This window comes from Lynx canadensis, chromosome E2 (assembly GCF_007474595.2).
Source record: "Lynx canadensis isolate LIC74 chromosome E2, mLynCan4.pri.v2, whole genome shotgun sequence".
Taxonomy (NCBI): Eukaryota; Metazoa; Chordata; class Mammalia; order Carnivora; family Felidae; genus Lynx; species Lynx canadensis.
This window is the reverse complement of record NC_044317.1, coordinates 9,896,564-9,919,187: the sequence shown is the minus strand read 5'-3', so window position 1 is coordinate 9,919,187 and position 22,624 is coordinate 9,896,564. Positions and strand designations below refer to the sequence as shown.

The following is a 22,624-nucleotide window of genomic DNA, read 5'->3' as shown; positions in this document are numbered from 1 at the left end:
ACTGCTTGGCGTGGATACGACCTCAGGTTTTTATTAGTGCGGGTGAATTGCTATCCTCCTCCCCACCTTCCCCCGGACCCTTCGTCGGTTACGGGGACCTTCCCAGATCCACTGTCCCCCAGCAGTTGTTGTCCAAACGCCACCCCTCGGGCATCAGTCCAGTTTGACCGCCCAGCGAACCCCAGTTTGGAGCAAGACTGGTCAGCCATTCTGTCCCCTACTCGTCAACCAGTTGGCTGAGGCAGTGGCCCCCGGGGCGGGAATGGGAGGCTGCTTCACAACACCTCCCATCTTCGTACTCTTCTCCCCTGTCTATTGAGTCTGGTTGCCGTCTCGTTGCCATGGCGACCCAGTCCCAAGGCTAATAGCTATCTCTTGGTGCTTAGAGGAGAAAACTCAGCTGACAGACGAGCGAGGAAGATGCAGGAGAGAAGAGACTAGCCCCCCGAATGCCCCCGCGAACTTCGGCAAACGGGCACAGATAATTAGAAATGAGACTGTAGCGTCACACAGACTCTGACATAAGGAAGCTTCCGGGGCCAGCAAGGTCATCTGTTGCCAAAGCTAATTAAAATGGATGAAGAGAAATCAAATTACCTCAGATCTCGTCTCTGCTTGATGGAGAATCTTTCAAAACATAGGTCAGTGTTTAGAGGCTCTTTCTACCCTTGGGGGAATGATATGGCTTCTAGAAATGACGTGACGTGGTCTTAAAGGCGAAGTGGGATTTAATAGCTTATCTCCACATCCCACGGCCATCTTGTCATTCCACCTGACCAGCATCACCTAGTTCACCCGTATCTCTAATTCCCAGTTCTCTCTGGTCTCCTGTCCTCGTCCAGTGCCCCGCCTGCCGGGACACACCTCCCATGGCTTCCAAGTGAAGGCCTCTCCCACGCCCTGTCCCCACAAAAGAGCCCAACCGTCAAATCTCAGCACACAGCGTCCCCCTCACTAACACTCAGTTCCCTGAATGATCCACAACCCCCTTCCAGGACTCTGTTCTTGCCTCAAGTACACGCATCTTGTCTTCCCGGAAGACGCCTCCCTCTCCTTCGAAACCCAACACAAATGCCATTTTTCTCTAAATTGAGTCATTTCCTCTCCTGGCTCGAATGCCTCTTCATTCATACCTACAATATAGCTCTTCCCACGCTCTACTGGAATTGAGCGTTTCGGTGGCCTTTCCTCCTCGGCAGCCACGGGCTTGCCTAGGGCAGGGGCTGTGTGTACGCATCTTCCTGAATGCAGCCTGGCACGTGGTCAATCCTGGAGGTCATTACCTCCTCAGAGCTGGGCTGGCTGGTTCAAAGGATACATTCTTCCATCTGGGGAGGTGAAAGTAGCACCTTGAACTTCTCTAGCGCCTAGTTTCCAAGGAAGCCAAAGCCCTCAGTGGTAACGTCGTCATCAAATACGTACCGGGTTCCTAACGATGATGTAGCGGTTGAGCACGTGGATGCTGCGGCCGTTGTTATAGTTGTTGTTTGGGGAGCAGAGCTCAGAGTTCCTTTTTTGTAAGCTTTTTGGCAAATTCCAAACATATTCAAAAGTGTCAGTAGAATACTGACCGTCCTCCCCCATCCACATGCCCATCAACCCAGCTTCCGCAACGATTAACGTTTGGTCAACTTTGTTGCCTTCTGTCACTCCCTCCCCACCCCACTGTTTGTCCGGAGTATTTTAAGGCAATCCCAGACATAAGGGTGTCACCTGTCGCTATCTCATAAACAGTCTCTGCCAAAAATCCTAGCTCTTCTAGCTGCTATGTCTGTGACCTCGGGCAGGTTAATTAACCTCCCTGATCCTCATTGTCTGTATATGTAAATGAGAATGATCACGGCACATCCATCATAGGGTTCTAAGGAGGACCAAATGGAATATTCCACGAAAAACACTTGGTACCTAGCATGTGCCTAGATCACGCGCTAAGTGGTCAGCATTGGCCATCAAAAATCACTATTATTATCACTGTCATTACTGAGTTGACAGCACGGTCCCAGCAGCGGGGACATGAAGGACAAACAACAGTATCCGTCAGTAATCACGGCTCTCGCAGCAGAAGGAGGGCAGACTGGGGTGTGGAAAACCTGGAGCCTGAGACCAGATAGGAGGCTGGGAAAATCATCGTCCAGGGTGGGCTGGGGGCTTGAGGTGGGGAGACAACGCACACAGGGAGATGAGAGCAGAGACCTCCCACTGACTGGCTGCTGGCAACCGCCAGCTTGTCCCCTGTATTTAAGACGCTGGGTTTTCTGTTTGTCTCTTTGTCTGTTTGTTTGTTTCATTTCTTAAACTCCACACGTGAGTGAAATCATATGGTATTTGTCGTTCTCTGACTGATTTTACCTAGCGTTATACCCTGTGTGTTCCTCCAAAATAATTAGCAGTAGAGTTACCATATGATCCAGTAATTCTACTACTGGGCATTTCCTTAAAGAAAATAAAAAAAACACTAGTTCAAAAAGATATAGGTACCCCTAGACCCCTGTGTTTACAATAGCCAAGATCCAGCAGCAACTCAAGGGTCCACCCACAGATAAATGAATAAAGAAGGTGCGGTGTGGAGCATTACTCAGCCGTAAAAAAGAATGACATCTTGCCATCTGCAACATGAATAGACCTAGGGGGCACACTCATTATCACTACTCACACTTACAATACGATGAACACGTGCTCACCGTGGTCATTTTTCTAAACACAGAAAATCATATAATCTCACTTATATGTGGAATCTAAACTAGGCACGCCTACCAAAGCAGAGAACGGAGCAGTGGTTATCAGGGGCCAGTGGAGGGAGGACTGGGGGGGCGGTGGTCAAAGGGTACGAAGTTTCAGTTACATAAGATAAATAAGTTCTGGAGGGCTGCTGTGCAGCATGGCGCCTACGGTTAACACGATACGTATTTTATACTTAACATCCGCTAAGAGGGCACATCTTATGTGAAAGTGCTCTTACCATAAAACGTAATTAAAACATAATTATTATACTGAAGAGAACAGGAGGAAACTTTGGGAGGGGATGAGTAGGTTTATGGCTTTAATTTAGATGGTGACGCTTTCAAGAGTGCGCACTTTGCAAGTTGTAAACATTAATTATGTACAGCTTTTTACATGTCAAGTATACCTCCATAAAGAGGTCCAAGTAAGTAAATAAAAATTTAAAACACAGATGATGAAGAAAATGAAAACTAGCCATATCCCTACCACTCAGAATATAACGTACTATTATTTATATTAATATATATTTTACATAGATGTGATCACTCTGAGTATTCAGTTACTCCTTCTCTGTTTCATGTCAGCAAGAAACAGGAGAGGTGACCTTACCGTGTCGGGCCTTACCCCTAATTTTGCTTCTTTTGAAAAGCTGTAGCTACCAGGAAACCTAAGGAAAAAATCAATTATTTATCCTGCCTTTCCTGTATGGATTGTTTACCACTGGTAATTAAATAATGGATGAAGGGATGTGTCTCCTTATAAATTATGGCAGCTAATAATACATCAAACCTTGATTTCAGACTTCTAACCTCCAGAGACAATGGCTGTGGTTGGGGCACCTGGGTGGCTCAGTCTGTTAAGCACCCAACTCTTGATTTCCGTTTAGATTGAGCCCAACGCCGGGCTCTGTGCTGAAAGCTCTGAGCCTGCTTCGGATTCTTTCTCTCCCTCTCCCTCTGTCCCTACCCTGTTCGCATGCACAAACATGCTTGGTCTCTCTCTCTCTCTCTCTCTCTCTCTCAAAATAAATAAACTTAGAAAAAAAATTGCAGTTGTTTTAAGCCACCCACTTTGATGTGCTTTGTTTCAGCAGGTCTGGGAAATGACTACATTGCCCAAATATTACCATGTGTTCTTGTTTGTTTAATTTTTATTATGATTATTTTTTAAGTTTATTTATTTTGACAGAGAGAGAGAGAACTAGTGAGGGAGGGACAGGAAAAGGGGGGGACAGAGGATCTGAAGCAGGCTCTGTGCTGACAACAGAGAGCCAGACGTGGGGCTCAGACTCACAAACCATGAGATCATGACCAGAGCCAAAGTCAGATGCTTAACCCACAGAGCCACCCAGGCGCCCCCATAATTTTTTTTAAGTGAAAAAAAATGAATAGTTTAGCCAGAGACTGGGTGTGATTTTTCAAGGTATTATTACCAGCGTCTCGTCCATATTGCAAATAATTATTTACTTGGTGGTAGTTATAGTCAAATACAGTTTCATTTCTGGACTCTGGTTTTCACTTTGCAGAGCACTGATTTGCATTTCTTTATTCAAAGATACGCGTCTGTACTAGATGGGTCACGCTAGATCTTAGTTTCCTTCCTCAAAATGAAATAAGGCTCCCACTGCGTTTCCAACATGCAACTCTGCTTCTGATTTTCCTGCTCAGGTTGCAGCAAGATCTGGCTCATTGTACCATAGGTTGCGGGTTGCTCGATCACCCGCTGATTCTGACTGATGCACGCGCATCATCCCATGACCCCTCCGCCACAGAGATCATCCCCTCAGGCCATGAGCGCATGAAACTCAGCTGCTAGGTCCTTTGAGGGGCCACACAGAGCCAGTGAATGGGTTGAATTAATAGCAAAACAGTATCCTGAAGGTCTCTTGACGCACTGAGCCGAAATCAAGTTGTTTGATGTCTACACAAGGGTACAGAGCCAAAGCGGAGAGCGGATTCCTTCCCCGATGCCCCAGAACGGGAGGGGCTGTGGCTGCGGCCCTCTGCTACTGTCTAACATGCAGTGATAGATAAGCCGAGTGTTAAACTAAGCTCTACCCAGATATGACAAAGGGGGACAGGCTCGCCCAGAGAGAGATCTTAGCCAAGCAGGGGGCCGGTCTTCCCTGTCCCTTGTCACAAGTCGGCCAGAGCACAGTGCCTGACTCACAGTGGGCGGTCAATATTTGTGAAACAAAGAACCAGTTACGCTCAAGGGTCTAAAACTTCAGAGCCTCTGAATCACCTAAAGTGGAATGTCTCCGTAGTCTCAACAAATAGGTATAGGCAAGGCCAACATACCACTTTAAAAGCTGCACTCTGTGATTTTGATGTAGGCAGCCTGCCGTCCACACTTTGAGAAAGCCTAACATAACCAAGGAACGTTTTGCGGTCAGAGACCATCTCGTGTTCTTCTGTTATTGGACAACTGCCGCGTACCACATGCTCTTCCTAGTCCCGGGGATAGAGCAGAACCCAACCTGCTGTGGGCCGGTCTCTGTCCAAGGCCAAGGTCATGTGGGTACGGAGGGAGACAGTGCCTGCCCTTGAGCCCAGAGACCAGTGGGAGGGATGGAGAGGAGACAATGAGGAATATGCTTTCACAATATGATAGGTCTCGACTGGAGGTGATTTTGCCCTCCAAGGGACATCTGGCAATATCTAGACACATTTTTGTTTGTCAAAGGGGGAAGTGCCACTTGCGTTGAAAGAGGACAGGCCAGAGATGCTGCTAAAGGCCCCGTAATGCACAGGACAGCCCTTCACATCCAAGAATTACCTGGAGCAGAACGTCAATAGTTCTAGGTTGACAAAGGCTTCAAGATAGAATGGGTGAAGTGTTACAACCAAGGGACAAGCAAGGTACATAACCAAGTACGGAGGAAATAGTCCACTATTGTCCTATAATGTGGTGCCCAGGGCCCCGGAACCTCCCTCCCTGTCTCCACTCCATCCCACGTGTGCATGCCTAGCAAACGTGCATGAAACCTGGAGTTACGCGGGGCTCAGTTTGAAGCCCGGCTCCTCCCCACTGGGCAAGCCACTTAACTCTCCCGAAACCTCACTTTCATCCCAGCTCTCCTCCATGAGCAACAGGGACTCCGGAAGAAAGGGGAGAATATTTTTATGTACCCGTGATTGACAGCCTGACAAACTCCCACTTACCTCACAGGGTTGATGCAATGAAGTGAGGTCACGCTTTGCCCAGTGACAACACCTGCTAAGTGTCTGTCATGTCAGCTGCTGTGATGATAATGAGTGACGCCCCCCTCCCCCCACGGCGGTACCACCTCTGCCTTGTCCCTTACATTTACCTGATTTTTAGATACAGCTCCTTCCTTGAGACTCTTGCCTTCTCCCAGCACATTGTATAGACAGCGGTGACTCTCCTCGATATGGTGCCAGGTCCAGAGCCTCTAGCCATGCCCTGTCCTTCCTAAGTGGGGGGATCCTCAAGAAACTCCCCTTCAAAATTTTTTTGTTTATTCATTTTTGAGAGAGAGACAGACAGAGCGGGTGGGGGGCGGGCAGAGAGAGGGTGAGAGAGAGAATCCCAAGCAGGCTCCGCGCTGTCACAATGGAGCCTGACGCAGGGCTCGAACTCACAAACTGTAAGATCATGACCTGAGCCGAAACCAAGAGTCGGACGCTTAACCGACTGAGCCACCCAGATGCCCCAAGAAACCGCCCTTCAGTCACAGTGAGAACCAGCTTTCAACATGAGCACTTGGTAAGCACCTCAAACACCAACACAACTCCTCTTTTATTTCCGCTCCTTACTTTAGGCCATTTTACTATCCAGACAACTTGTCCCAGACATATCTGTCTCTGGTGGCCGGTCTCCTTTGGCACCCTCGGCAGCTCGCCCTTGACTAAACCACAGCTATGTCAATGGCATAAACAACACATCTCAATTCCCTTAGGTTCTAAGGATGCCCCCCACACACCTGCAAGTGGGCCCTTTCTCTCCAAGCCTAAAGAAACGTCACCTCTGCCTTCTAAACGGTAATTTTCTAAAGGTCAGCACGTCTGGTTGTCATTCTTTCAAAAACATGGCTGCCCATCAGAGAACTTCCAAGATTTTGAAGGGTCTCTTTGGCCTCCTTATAGTTCTTTTTTTTTTTTTATTTTTAAAAAAAATTTTTTTTTCCACGTTTATTTATTTTTGGGACAGAGAGAGACAGAGCATGAACGGGGGAGGGGCAGAGAGAGAGGGAGACACAGAATCGGAAACAGGCTCCAGGCTCTGAGCCATCAGCCCAGAGCCTGACGCGGGGCTCGAACTCACGGACCGCGAGATCGTGACCTGGCTGAAGTCGGACGCTTAACCGACTGCGCCACCCAGGCGCCCCAAAGATGGCCTCCTTATAGTTCTAACCTTTTCCCACAAACTCATGGCTGGTAGCTCCAGCTGAAAGCCCTCAGCCACCATGGAACATCGTAGTTATCAATCAGTGAGCAAATAAAACCATATTATCTGGAAGCAAGATAATTACATCCTTAATAAGGAACCAGAGTCCTCTGAGCAGAAATACGGAATCTCCCGGCTGGAGGATTTTGCTAAAAGATGCAAAGCAAGGGCCAGTCAGAATTATATGTTGCAAGTGCTACCACCGTCATGTGGAATTTTCCTGAGCGGTGGCAGCTCAGGTTATTTTTTACCCTTGTCCAGCAGACCTGAGGAGCTTAAGGAACTCACGAGCATTTTCAATAACTCATCATCACTCTCCGTGTTCTTGTGGCCACGAGTGACTCATTCTCTGAGGTGCGCAATATTTCCTTGGACTAGTTATATGTCCTTCTATTGGCTGAGTGACAGCCTTCTACTTGACCTTCAAATCTCAAAGAGTCACTTCCTTGGTTTTCATCCTTTTCCCCTCCCCAGCTGCTTCCTTTTCTGTGCCCCATCACATTTCAAATGTCTCTCTTACAAACTGTACAACAGATATGTTTCTGCATGGCATAGGAACCATCTCCTACACTTTCTTCTCTTCCTCCCCAGAACCTCACTCTCATGTTGGAATAAGCATCCACTGAGTGTCCACTTCAGTTCTATTCAACCATCCAAACCCAGCACTGGGAAACATTGGTAAATAAAATAAAACAAGCATTGGAGGCAATTCACTAGATTGTTTTTCATCTCTTGCTTTAGTTCAAAATACAATAGGTAAGAATATATAGTCGGGCTTGATTATGGACTGCAGATTTCTGCAGAACATTCTAACTTTTGGTTCAATATTTAATTCACTTGAACCCCTCGTGACCATGGTCAAGAGTCAGTGTCGTCCAAGTATCCATGAAGGAAAAAGGACCAGGTACTCCATCTAGATTCCACCATCTTGTTTTTTGCCTTCCTGCCTCCTCCTATGCAGAATGTTCTTTACCTTTTTGAAGCCAGAGTTCCTACTAATGGCCCCTTGAAAAATCCTCTTGGGGCATCCCCATTGGCTGTTCAGTGGCCAAACAGATACTTCTAAAAGCTACTTAGTGTTCCCCTTCCTTTAAAAATAATGGTCATCCTTGAGGACCAGAACTAGGGTGGGGCAAGAGATGTGACAAGGGTTAAAAGTTAAGGAGGGGCTTCCTCTCAGGTGCTGACCCAGCGCCTGCCTGACCCTGAGAGTGGGTGCCTCCTTAAATTTTGCACCCTTGTCACCTCCCTTTCTCCACCATAGTCCACAACCTGCATTATTGCAAAGACACCTGTGCAACTCGTCCAAAAAAGCAGTTGGCTGTTTGAATCTTTTCTCTCTTTTCCCAAGTGGGCCAATTTATGTTCCTTAACGTTTTACTTTTCCAGTTACTCTTGCATCTAGGTCAAAATCTGAGGGCTCACTCACTGTAGACTCCTAGAGTTATTTGACAAAACATAGAAATTCCAGATTCCAAGTCTATTTGCAATGAATGTATTACTTTTCAATACCCCCTTTGTATTTTAAGCCATTCCAAAGATGGCTGTTGTAAATGTGAGTAATCTTCCATAGATGACATTGGTAGATCTGCTTCTTAATTATAGTATTACTCATTTCTTCCTTTTCAAACCTTTTAATTTATCACCTAATAGGCACAGTGATCCATGGAATAACCCATCTTCATTTTTTCCCCTGTTTTGGGTGGCTAGGCTTATTGTTATTCATAGCACAGGCCAAATGCTTTGATTATTAAGTGGTGTCATTTGTACCCTAATGACTTTGTGCCTTTCACACCATTCAAAAGGAAATTGAATATCATGAAACATTAAATGAGATCCCAACAAAGATTGAGCATTGTTAACTTTCATTACTCACGTGTGAAAAAACTGACTACTCAGAAGGTGACTGGCGGTGGAAAGATATTCTAGATTTGTATGGTCACTGTGGGCCCCTGCATCCTTGGAAACTCTTTGCAATGTAGTACCAAAGGCCCCAACCAACCTGACCAGCACGTTGCCTCACATTCACTCTTGCTCTTTGTCCTTGCACCCACTGGCCCCCTTTTCAGTCTCTCCATTCACATTCTGCCCCCTCTCCTGCGAAAGGCCCCTCTCCCTTCTTGTCTTAGCTCCTTTGTACTCATCCTTTAAACTCCAGCTCGACTGCCACTTGTTCAAGGAAGCCCTCTCTAATCTTCCCAAACAGATCAAACCTCCTATCCACATTCTCATAACACCATCTTAGAATTAGTAAGTGTCAATCTTGCATTCGTTCGAGTCATTCTTTGATGGTCTACATCTCCCATTAGACCATAAGCTTCATGACGGCATGAATCTTGTAGGTGTTTACTCACCGTTGTCTTCCCAGGCTTTCAGAAACCCCACCTCTCCTGGTTCCATTGCAGACAGAAGTAAGAATGACTAAGTACTGCTCCTCTGCAAACGTGTTCCAAACCCATTACATTTTCCCCGTAGGCCATGCTTGAACGCCATCTTGAATGCCAGTAGACTTTGTTGGAGCATGAACCAACAATGGCCCAGGGTCAACTCTGATGGGTTGCGATCCATGGGGGCTAAATAAACAAATTAAGAACACAGGTTTTTAATTGTGAGATTCTTTTCATTATGTTTAGCCTATTTAATAAGCAAAACCGTGGGTACCTCAGGACAGAGAGAGCCTACTGATTTCATCCATTACTTAAAAAAAATTTTTTTTTAACATTTATTCATTTTTGAGAAGAGAGAGACAGAGCATGAGTGGGGGAGGGAGGAGAGAGAAAAAGGGAGACACAAAATCGGAAACAGGCTCCGGGCTCTGAGCTGTCAGCTCAGAGCCTGACATGGGGCTCAAACTCACGGACTGTGAGATCATGACCTGAGCCGAAGTTGGACGCTTAACCGACTGAGCCACCTAGGCGCCCCACCATCCATTACTTTATACACAGCTCCTGAACAGGGCTTTGGCACTGTTGAAGGAGTGACTGACTGCATCAATGAATGGATAGAAGAGAGCTATTATCATTTAACACGTGAAGAAGGTGAGGAGCAGAGATGAAGCACCTTGCTGGAATGACAGCGAAGTAGAGCATAGGACTCAGTGATGATCTCACTGCCGCCTGCCGCCATCCACTTGGGATGGTACCAAGGTGGCCTCCCAGGGACAGGAAAGAAGTATCAGAAAAGCTCAGGTAGCCTCTGTGCTCAGGATCTTGGCATCTTGAGGTGTTTTAATCACATGACTCAAATTTCCTCCCACTGTCCGGAGGGGAGACCAGCTCTGGCTGAGCTAGCCTGAGTATGCCCAGAATCCCGAGCCCGGGAAATTCCAGCTGCCAAGACCAGATTTGGCCAGCCGCACGGCTGGCAGTGGCTTCTCAGACTGGGTGCGAGAGGCCACGGCCCTGATTACAAACAGACTCCACTGGGACACCCGGGCAGCACCGAGCAGGCCCCCAACAGGCAGCTGCCTGGGCCGAGGGCTCTGAGATGAGCGTCAGGTGAGACAGAAACCTCTCGTGTGGCTCAGCCACGTGACCTCTCACTCTCTCCACATACCACTTGCTTATTCATCCATCCGTTCATCCTGGAGGCTATCATATGCCCAATACACCCATGCACTGGGGTCCCTGAGGTTGGTGCCACTGTCCCACCATCTAGAGCCGCACTCCCCAATACGGTAGACATGAGCCATGTGCAGCCACTGGGCACATGAAGCGTGGCTCATCTGAATTGAAACACGCTGTAAGAACAAAATACACCCTGGATTCCAGACACGTATAGTACGAAAGGAGGAAGGAGCATAAAATATCTCATGAAGACCTTATTATGTGGAACATATACTGAAGTGATAATATTTTGGATAGATTTGGTCAAAGAAAATATATTCTTAAAATTGATTTTACCAGTTTCTTTTTACATTTGTTAATGTGAGTAACTAGAGAAATTTTAGGGTATTTGTAGCCCATTTCGTATCTCCACTGCACGGCGCTGGCCTAACGTACTGGAGAGAAGAAGGGCCAAGTTCCAAGCTGGGGGTAAGGGTGATGTTATAGCTGGCCTGAGGTGCCCAGGGAGCCCAAAGGAGACTTGGCCCCAAATGCCAGAGTGGGGGCGGGGGAATAGCAGCTTCCTAGAAGGGTCCACATCGAGAACAAGAGCCCCAGAACAAATCCAAGTTAGCTCCGGGACCAGGAAAGTCCAGGAAGGAACCCCATGTATACAGAGGCACAAAGCTGAGAAGCCCAGTAACCTCCAGATAAGCGTCCAGTGGCAGGAGTGAGGGAGGTGTAAGACAAAGTAGTGACACAGGAAAGGACAAGAAACGTCCGTTCCTGAGAAGTCAGTCCAGTGTTGTCCAGCAGGATGACTATGTGAGCCACAAGCCACGTTTTCAGTTTTGTAGTAGCCACATCCAGAGAAGTAAAAAGTGGGGGAGGTTAACTTTAGTAGTCTGTTTTATTTAAGCCAGCGTATTTATCATGTTAACGTTTCACCACGTGATTGATGTCAACAATTCGTAACGAGATAGTGTATCTGCTCTCGTTGTCTTTGAAGTTGGCCGCGGGGCTTACACGCACAGCACATCGAAGTCTGTGCTGGCCCCAGTTCAGGTGCTCAGTGCCACATGTGACTTGTGGCTACTGCATTAGGCAGTGCGGGGCTACTAGGATTTTCCCATCATCAAGTGCGCTGGGAAAAGGTTTGGAGCAGAAGTGTCCCTTAGGAAAAAAACAAAAAACAAAAATGGTAGCCACAAGAGAGACAAGGAGCTCTCTGGAAGTTGTCACCACCATCTTTTGGTCACTGTCACCTACCGAGGTCACTGTCACCTACCGATCTTTGAGCATCAAGGTACTTAGCTGTAAAATGGGTATAACATATATCTGTCAATTTACGAACTGGTATTTTGGGAGCAAAGTCTCTTTTTGCAGACTTTACCTCTTGATGGAGTTATGTGAGGGCGGTTTCGGGGTGCAGACAGCAGAGCCCTCTCCTGGATTTTGTCCAGAGTCCTGTAAAGGGGTAACTGCTCTCTCAGTTCCCAAGTGGTTCGAATTCCTCTCAGTGGGTGACCGGGGACAGATTCCTTAGATTTTTCACCTTTAGGTTTCTCATCTGTGAACCTGTGGTGTGCAGATAAAAGGAAGCAACGTGTGTAAAGTGCCTCACCTGATAAAAAATTGATCAGAAAATGGCCATTTCTTTCCTTCTACGCTGTCATCAAAAGGGCTCTTTCACATCTCCAAGAGCAGCCTAAGAGGATGTTAAACTCAAACAGCATGACTGGGGATCAGACTAGTTCAGTTATGTCTCAGAAACATTCCCAACCCTTTCTCTATCCCCTTCAAAAGGAACTTCAAGGAGTCAGTTCATTTCAGAAGGAAATTGTCCAAAAAAATATGCAGATTAGAGCCAGCCCTTCGGGGGGCTTTTTTCTAGCATCACAATAAGCTTTAACTGGAAAGAAAACAGCTTTTCAGTGTCCCTGGGCTCTATCTTACTGGAGAAATGGCACAAAAATTCTTCCGAATCTCCAAGGAGTTTCCAGGTGCTTAATGACTTGTCAGGGTAATAAACAACTGAATTCTGGGAAATCATTATGTGAGATGTTACCTACCACCTTCCTCTGCCTTTGAGAATCAAATGAAACAACATAGTCTGGGTGGAACGGGGGCGGGGGGCAGGGGGAGGAAGCATCAGTTTTGAAGTCTGACAAACCTGAGTTTGAACCACAGTTCTGTCACTGATAGCCACATAGTCTTTGGACAGATTGCTTTGATCTTTGAGCATCAAGGTACTTAGCTGTAAAACGGGTATGACATATATCTTACAAGATAAGAACTATGTATGAAAGGAAAGAATGTTAGTTATCTATTGCTGCCTAACAAAATGTCCCCAGAACTTATTGGCTTAAAACAATATTTGTGATCTCACTTTACGTGGGTGAGGAACCTGGGCATGGTTTAGCTAGGTCCTTGGGCTCAGGGTCTCCCAAGGTGTCAGCCAGGGCTGCGTTCTCATTTCTAGGCTTAACTCAGGAAGGATCTGCTTCTGAGCTCTCTCATTGGTTGTTGACAGGAGCTAGTTCCCCGTGGGCTTTTGGACCGAGGGTATCAGTTCGTCAGTGCTTGTCGGTGGGAGGTCTGCCTCAGTTCCCTGCCGTGTGAGCCTCTCCCTAGGGCAGCTTACAACAGGGCAGCTTGTGTCACCAGAGCAAGAAGGCACGAAGAGTCAGAGGAAGAGACAAGACAGAAATCAGTCTTTCATAACCTAATCTTGGAGGTGACATCCCATCCCTTTTGCTGTTTTCCAATGGTCAGAAGCAAGTCAGCAGGTTTGGCCCACATTCGAGGGAGAAAGGGTGTGTGTCAGGGGGAAAGGAAGGTTGGGAACCATTCTGGAGGCTGTCTGCCACGGTATTTAAACATTCTCGGTTATATAGTCGTGATGACCAGACATGACAGCATTTTGAAAAGCAGTGTTCACCACAGAAATAAAAGAAATCTACTGGATGTGTATCAGGGTCAGGAAATTTAATCACATGACACTACCAGTCTATAAAAGGGCTGATTCTAACCGATACTAGGTTTTCCAAAGACTACGTTTAAATATGCATTTAACTTACATTACATACTGATTTGATAACATATTGCCAAATAACAATGTTTGGAGTTAAAAGGCACTCATTTCTCCTAACGTTTTATCATCTGTCTGAACCCCTTTCTGATTATTTTAGGATGTCCACGTTTTTATGGGGATGTAAATAAAAATATTCGTCTCGATTTTCTCATTTAGCACCATTACAAAGGCATTTGACCCTGCTGTACTTTCCTTGTAATTAGCAGCTTAATAGCAACATAGTATTTCCATTCTGTAGCTAAATCTAAGAGTGGTGGTTTACTTAACCATTCCTTTACTCTGTGATACAGAAGTGGCTGCAAGTGTTTCACCGTTAAAAGCAATGCTGTCATTGAGTATCTTTTGTGTGGTAAGTTTTTTCCCCCACAATTTGAATTATGTCTTTAGGCTAAGTCCCAGAAAAGCAATTAGAGTATGCACATTTTAACGGCTCAAGTTTTTATCCAAACGGGAAGACAGGTTTCCTCAAAGACAGACATCTCAGCTTACTTTAAACTAAAAACAAAAACAAAACAAACAAACAAACAAACAAACAAACAAAAACTATGGCATGTAGCCTATAAGGACATTTCATGAATACTTGTGGACTTGAATGAGTGAACAAAAATATTTAAAAATCTGAGACTTTAGGAAAAAAAATTTAGGCCAGATCTCTTGTAACTTTTTTTTTTAAATCAAGAGATGTTGTATTTCCATTTAGATTTCACTAAGAAATGTGGAGGGCCTATTCATGCCAAGCACTGGTAATGGTTGCCCTTTGCTTATCTCATTTAATCCTCACCAGCGCCCCCTACAGCTCATTTTCTGCACAGCCAGAGAGTGAAATGCTCAAAGCATAAATCAGATCAGGGCACACGCTTGCTTTTTAAGTAAGCCCGTATCATTTGAAAGGAAAACTAGGCCCTCTTCTCCGGGCAGAATACTAGTTCTGGTGAAAACTCTACTTACGTAGAAACAAAATTTCCACGCAATAACCAGGAGTAACCTAAGGGAATTTTCCTGAATATAGTTTAGCTTGGGCAATGGATCATTTTAGTTAAACTACGAATCAGAGTTATAGAACACTTTGGTAAGCAGGGCACAAGTGACTCTGAGAAAAATAATTTTACCAATCAGAATTTACTCTGACTGATGTCTTTCTTGGAACCTCACGGTACCCTCCTCCCCACCAACTCCCCCCCCCCCCCTTTTAAAGAAAATTTCGTCGTCTTATTACAAGGACTATCACTTTCATTTCTTAGACCCAGAGGACCAAGTTGCTTGCACAAGCTCAGAGTGCCTGAGTGACACAATCAGAATTTATTTCCACCCAGGGTCCCAAAGCATCTCTGGCTTGGCTGCTAACCTTGAACCACAGCGCCCCCACGTGGGCGGCGGCTGGTTTGGCTTTTCCACCTCGGCAACTTCTCACCCAATCAGCGCTTCCGTTTTTCTCCCGGCTCAGGTGAAGGAGGCCATGCAGCGGATCCACGACCGAGGAAACATCGGCAAGTTGATTCTGGATGTAGAGAAGACCCCGACTCCACTGGTGAGTCAAACGCAGAGGGATCCGTTCAGTTCAGCACGACAGGGTCTATCAGACGCCCGCACAGGTGGGGGAGAGGGAAATACAGGCGGCTCTCTGGCTCGCGGAGGAGACCTGTGTAATCAAACAACCATGCAAATGGACAATTAGTCACACCGCTGGGATGCGTGCTGAGAAGGAAAGGAAATGCTTCAGTGCGAGCATTTCAAGAGCAATCTAAGGGCAGTCAGGAAAGATAGGGATAACCTGCCTATCACAGGTGCTGCCTCTTGGTTGCCACAGGTGAGAGGAATTCCTGGTAAAATCTAATAGAGTCACGCACATTCTCAACAGAAGGATGCCACCTGCCTCCGAGATGCCTCCTGAGGGTACCCTTACACCCAGGGATCCCTCCAGGAGTGAAGCGTGTCAAAGTCACTCCCCAACCTGCTTGCTGGGGCCACCGGTGGTGGGAGGGGGCGATGTAGTGTGCAGTTGACACACAGAGCACCGTCAGACTGCGTGGATTCAGAGCCTGGCTCTCCTCTCCTGTGTGTGACCCTGGGCGATTATCCCGCCTGTCTATCTTCAGTAGCCCTGTCTGGAAACGAAGTTCTCACAAGTCAATTAGAGTGATACACATAAGGCATTGTCCCATGCATACTAAGTTCTGGGAAAGGATTAACAGCGAAAATACTTGGGGTTTTTTGTTTCTTAGCTTTCTCACCCGTTGAGTCTTGAACCTGCATCGGGCATTTATAAAAGAAAAAAGAACTAAAATCTTTGCATGTTTTAGTGTGTATTTTTTTTTTAAGTGTACCTTGGCTTTTGTAACCATAATGTAGTTCGGGAAGGATGGTCATTTCACTCAATGAAGGGTGATTTCATGAGAGGGCATTTCACAAAGTGCAAATGACCAACAAGTATAGGGACATCGTATGATAAGTGCTTCTGAAGTTCTAGGGGTGTGACAGCAAGTATCTGAAGGCAGATGAGGGGTTGAGGCTAGGGAGGAGGCGAGGGCTGGGCTCTCGGGTCTTCTGTGCACTTCTGTTGTTCTTAAGACACATGACCAGGTCTGTTTTACCCCATCAGTAGAGGGGATCTAGAGCCATCCTGGACAGTTTGTTTTAAGCAAGATAGTTGACATCAGCTTCCTGCCTGTGACTGTTACACAGGAGGTCCCGCTGGGCCCTTGGACTTTGGGAAGGCCTGTTTGACCACAGGGGATTCTCACCAGTTGGGCTGAAAAGCCCAACTTTGAGGGTGAGACCTCAGGACCTGCCATGGTGCTGGTTCCTGAATCTCACTCAGGAGGACTTCTACCTTAGGACCGAAAGAAACAAAGAGATGTGGTGAGTGGCCAACTCAGATCTGTGGTGTTTGGAAGGCCTCTGTGGGGAGAAGGCCACGGCCTGCCTGGATAGAGACGAGACCTGAAGGAGGAGGAGCGTGTAGTCAGGCTAAACAGAGGGCATCGTGAGAGCCAAGATGGGTCCGGCGAATCTTTTCTACGGCAAGCGCCTAACGAAAGGAAATGGCACGGGGTCAAGGCCCCTCGGGAACGCATCATTTCCCACTGGGCAGCTGTTGGGGGTGGGGGCAGTGTGGGGCCTACAGAGGGGCCTTCTTCTATTAGAAGGGCCACTTTCAGAGCTCAGGCGAAGCCAAGGGCCCTGAATCTGCCTCGCTGAGTACACTGCACGGTACTCCCCCTCCTCCAGGAACTATCGGGGCTACGAGGGGCTCGGGCAGCGCTCTGGAAGTGCCTTTGCCAGGAGTGCCTACGAAGTGCCTGCCAAGAGTGAAGGCTCTCCTGCGTGGGGCCTTCCCTCAATGAGGCTGAGCCAGGGCGGAGCTGAGCTCACCTGAGGACGGGTCCCAGGGTCACAGCAGAGACCGGGCTGCTTCCTCCGGACCCCACGGCGTTGGGGCACAGCTCTGGCCCCGGCCTGACCGGCGCCCCTGAGAACAGTGGCAGCCTTCTCTGAAGCCTGCCGACCTCTGCTGCCCCGCCACTGCCTCGGGCACGTCACCTCTGGGTGTCCCTGCGCGCTGCGGGAAAACAGAGCCTGCCCACCTTGCACAGGGGGCAGTAGTTACTGTTTCTGCTGCTTCTTGTTGAGAAGATGGAAAGGGGTAATGTGCCTGAGTCCCCTGGCACACTGGTGAATGTGGGGTACATACTAAGAAGGCAGAGCTCTCGTGATTATTTTTGTCGATGTTTATTTGTTTTTGAGAGAGAGAGAGAGAGAGAGAGAGAGAGAGAGAGAGAGAGAGAGAGAGAGAGAGAGCCCGACGCGGGGCTCGAACTCACGAACCGCGAGATCATGACCAGAGATGAAGCCAGATGCTTAACCGACGGAGCCAGCCAGGTGCCCCCAGAGCTCTCACGATTATTCGCTCGCTATTCTCAGAGTTCGTACTCTACGCTCCTGCGTGCCAGGCCCTGTGCTAGTTGCAGAGGGTAACACAGGAAGACGAGAGGAGACCTGGTCATCTTCCACGGTGTCTGCGCTTCCCGTGGCGGGGCAGGTGGACGGCGGTCAAGAGGCCATCCGTCCAGATGGGACACTGCTGATCTGTGCTACAAAGAAGAGCCGGTCATGGCGGGGGGGGGGGGGGGGGAACCGTTCCAGTTAGGGTAGTCTGGGAAGGCTTCCTTGAGGAAGCGGGCTGAGCGCTGAAAGCAAAGTAGGCACCAGTTAGGGGAGGGAGTGGTGGGCTGTCATTGCAGGAAGAAGACACTGCCTGCGGCCAAGAGGGCAAATCCAGCTCCAGGACAGGCAACGCGGGGAGGCCCGAGGACCGTGGGCCCAATTCCTGTTCGAAAGAATGAGTGGTGGGCATAGGCAAAGACTCGGGTTTAGGAGATCTGGGCTTCAGGGCAAAGGACGTCGATTGGGGCTTAGGAGTGGAAATCTGAGGCCCGGTTCGCTAAGGGGGCTGCTGATGGACAGGACTAGGATGTCTTGAGCATCCGTCGTGCGCTCGGCCCGTTGCTGGACGCTTCAAGTACATCACGTTACTTTGTTTCACTTGGTCCTCATGATAGCGTTGTAAGGCAGGTGGGTTTATTCCCGTTGTAACCATCCACAAAAGGGAGGCTCAGAGAGGGATAATAACCACACCAGGGACTGGTGAAGATGGCTAGCTAGCTAGAACCAAAGTCCACATTCGTGGACACGGTGTTCTGTGTAGACAATAAAGGACACGAATGCACATTTGTTAGTATGGTTGGTCTGGCTTCTTAGGGAGTGACAGCACCAGGATTTCAACCCCGGCCAGTCCGTGCAGTGGACGCTCTCAGTGCCTAAGGGCGTCCCCCAGCACCTGGCCCCTCTGACTGACAGCCTCCAGCCCCAGAAGCATGTGTGGCCAGCACGTACAGAACTGGCCAGAGAGGCCAGGGAGATACCCACCTTGGCCATTCCTTGGCTTCCATCCCCCCACCCCCATATGCGGGACACCTGTGAGGGGCATGCCCCTCACTGTCTCCCAGTGGTCCCCAAGAGGACTGAGCCCCAGTTGCCCACATCAGGAGCCTACTTATTAGGCTCCCTTGCCTTTTCTGTCTCGTCTCCTTCCTCCCTACCAGCGCTTCCTTGGAATCATCTCCCAAATTCCCAATCCTTGCACTCAGATCCTTACGTCAGGGCCCCCACCCTAAAACAGCCGGCACCACACTGCCCTCCTGGGGAAGGAAACAACCCTAACTCTTAGCCCTCGAAGGAGGCCTTCCCAAGGGGCTTCCTCAGATGCTCCAGGAAGGGAGGAGACATCGCAGACCTTCTAAAACGCCCTGTGTTGAATTGCAGATGGCCAACGACAGCACAGAGACCAGCGAGGCGGGGGAAGAGGAGGAGGACCACGAGGGCGACAGCGAGAACAAGGAGCGGATGCCCTTCATCCAGTAACCCAGGACCCTGGCAGGAGAACACGGAGGATGATTTGGAAGAAGAGGAGCCGGTGGAGAAAGTTCTTCTGTGCCCCAGTGAACAAATGCTGTAGCCCACTGTGTGTTGTGTTTGTCTGCAGTCAGCTGAGCTAAAAAGCTGTTGATCACTGTTGTTTTTGAAATTAAGTGCCAATCCCATCCCACGCAGTATTAAGTCCCTCCCCCACCTGTGTGTTACTCTCTCCCCTCTCCCCTCCTTCACAACCATCCATCTTTGGGTCCTTCTTGACAGTTCTTAGAACAGCCTTGCAACTTAATACAAGCCCTCAGGCCCAGTGCCTACAAGACCAGACGTGGGCAAAGACAAGTTTCGACTGAAGGGTGTTATCTTAAGAGCAGTGTCCAGATCCTGGGAAGCTTCAGGCCAGTGACACTTTTTGCCTCCAGCCACCCATGATTCTGACAAGAGCGCTTGCCAATGTGGCTGGCAGAAAGAGGGTAGGCCGGGAGGTGTTTTTATGAGCCCAAACATTTAGGATCTCTCCAAACAATCCTTTCCCTCTCCCCGTTCAAGAGGCAACTTCCTTACATGCATTGAGTTGTTTAATGGTCCAGAGGTTGAACCACTCTCCTCTCAGCCTCTGATGCTTGATCCCTTCACTGGTTCTTAACCATCAACACAGGAAAACAGACGTGGAGTTTTCAGGATAGAGGATGGGTCAACAGCATGAGTTTGAGGACCAGCCACAGAGACTTCTCCTCTGAAACCATGTCTCATGAGCAAAATCCTCCCCTCCCCCACCATGTACATTTTATTTCAATTGTAAGAAAACTCACCACGTGTGGGACTATTTCAGAGGTCATTACCGAGATTTGCCTACATTTGCACACCTGCCACGGGCATTACCGATTTTGCTATTTCCATTTCCTGGTAGTGAGCAGCTACCTTTACCAAGGATCCCCCGGGGAAGACCTCCCTTGTAGACCATATTTGGGGAAAAAGAAAATCAGTGAGTGTCTCTTTTCTTGCCAAAGCATGTTCTGACATGTAACAAACTCCAGCGATACAAACGGTTGACGTTCAGTATCTGATGCCAAAAGTGCAGTTCCTCTCCTCTGAAATATAAAATTACGGTGCAGACTCTTTGTAGGGCCCCTGCTTTTTGGTAATCGGGGACCAAACTACTTGATTGCACACCCTTGTCCGATTTTCCAGCTCCTAAACTCCTAGGAAACCCCACACCCAGCCCCACCATACTTGACATGCCTTGAGGCGAACCTTTCCCCTGACGGATGAGGAAGAGTCTCAGTGTCTCCACAAGGGGGCTCCTCATTCACTGCTCCTACTCCTTCTGGCTCAAAGGGTGACTCCTTCATTCACAAACCAAGCTGGAGACACATGGAGCCCACACGATTAGCAACCCCCCCCCCCAAGTCACTTTGCTTTCTGGAAGACCTTGGAGGGCTCCTACCTTGCCCCACCTCTCCACCAGTGAGCCTTAGGGTCGACCCAACTCTTTCCCCAAATGATGGGAATGAATGCATTCCAGCAATTACCTTTTCATTTCCAAAGTCCTTTTGTAACAAATGTCACCTCATTAATCACATTCTTTTTTTTTTTGCTACCCCAAGCTTGTGATGATGACTTATTTATGCCAAATATTTATCTGAAGGGAGTTTCTCCTCGTTGTGAATGTACTTGTAAAATATGAAGGCAAAAAAGGGTGCCGCCATCTGATGAGCAGGGAGGTGACAGTATCTCAGAAGACACTGACATCTTCTGTTCATACCCCAAGACTCACCGGCGTTTCATTTCTGGGCCACGTAGAAAGATAATGTGGAGGTTTATCTCCCCACCCCCAAAACTTTCGCTAAATGCTGTACTATTGGTCATGTTTCTCCCATAACCAAGCTGACAATGAGGTTTTAAGGAGAACCACCCAAGTGACATTCCTAGTGAGCTGGACAGAAATGGCATTTTCTAGGGCTGGGGTAACAAAGAGCCACCGGCCACATCAGGGCTGTCCTCTGCGAGGGGGGCGAGAACTCTCTTCGCAGAGTCCCACCACCGGCCTTTGTTCTGTCCAGAGGAGAGGCATTTAAAAAAAAAAAAATCATGCTTCCCCAAATCTGTTTTTCAACTAGCAAGATTAATACAGTCAAATTATGGCCGTTGGTTAAAGAAGAAACCCTTTTGGCTCCTCGGAATACAGAGTGGGAAGGAAAACTAGAGTCTCACTATCAAGGTCAGGTTGTGCCCTGAAGAACAGGATAAATACCAAAATTAACCCTTTACTGCACCCTCGTTTTTTAAGCACCTTCTTCCTGTCACGTGATTGGTTTTCTGAAGGAAATGTAAAGAAAGTCTCAGTTTGCCTTAAAGGAACTGTGAAGGCTTCTCTGTCATCTAAACTTGATTGGAGTGAACTGAAACATTGTCTAATGTATTTGTGGCTTTAGAGCTTTTGTTACATTGTGCCTACAAAGCAAATTATGTTTACATAAAATATATAATAAAGTATTCAGCATAGCATAACCTAGCCTGGCGTCAGTGACCCCACATCCGTGGCTGTTGGGAAAACATCGCCACTCTTAAAATGTAAGGAGTGGGTGACCAAAAAAGAAAAAGAAATTAAAAATATGTGACAGAAGAATCTTCAAATGAGAAACTAAAGACTGTGTAGAGAAAACAGGAGTCAAAATAAGACGAGCTAAAGGCTTTTTTTTTTAAAGAAAAAACATTCAAGGTCCCTCAAGCAAGAAAGTAAAACCACTAAAGAAAAGAACTGTCCAAGACATCATATAATAATAATGGCAATAATTATAATGGTATTTATGAGGCACCTACTATATGCTGTTAAGAAAGCTGTATAGATACAAATCATAATTAAATAACATATATAATAACTCCCAAGGGCCCGGAGAGGGAGGGTTTATCATTACACCCATTCCATAGGTGACAAAAATGAAGATTAAGATTTTGCACTTGCCCAAGATCACACAGCTAGTACGTTGTGGGGCCAGGATTTCAATCCAAGCTAGAATCCATGCTTTTAACCACCCTATCATGCTTCTTGGCTTAAATAAGGGTGAGATAGGATGCATTTCAAATTACCAGCCTTTGTTCCCCAGAAACTCTTCAGGTATTCTGTTTCCTCTGATTTCAAGAACATGCTTGTAAATTTGTTTTGCTTTGCAGCAAATACTATGCATATCAAGAAGCATTTTTTGGGGCGCCTGGGTGGCGCAGTCGGTTAAGCGTCCGACTTCATCCAGGTCACGATCTCGCGGTCCGTGAGTTCGAGCCCCGCGTCGGGCTCTGGGCTGATGGCTCAGAACCTGGAGCCTGTTTCCAATTCTGTGTCTCCCTCTCTCTCTGCCCCTCCCCCGTTCATGCTCTTTCTCTCTCTGTCCCAAGAAAAATAAATAAATGTTGAAAAAAAAATTTAAAA

At 47.6% G+C, this 22,624-nt stretch overlaps 1 protein-coding gene across 1 annotated transcript in view; it reads left to right on the top strand.

Annotated features, from left to right (window-relative positions):
- The window catches only part of VAT1L (vesicle amine transport 1 like), a 151,564-nt gene extending 129,859 nt beyond the window's left edge, over positions 1-21,705 (top strand). The window contains exons 8-9 of the mRNA XM_030299563.1: positions 15,215-15,298; positions 19,093-21,705. Coding sequence (XP_030155423.1) covers positions 15,215-15,298; positions 19,093-19,191 — 183 coding nt within the window. The 3' untranslated portion in view covers positions 19,192-21,705. The remainder of the gene's footprint in view (positions 1-15,214; positions 15,299-19,092) is intronic.
- The last annotated feature ends 919 nt before the right edge of the window (positions 21,706-22,624 follow it).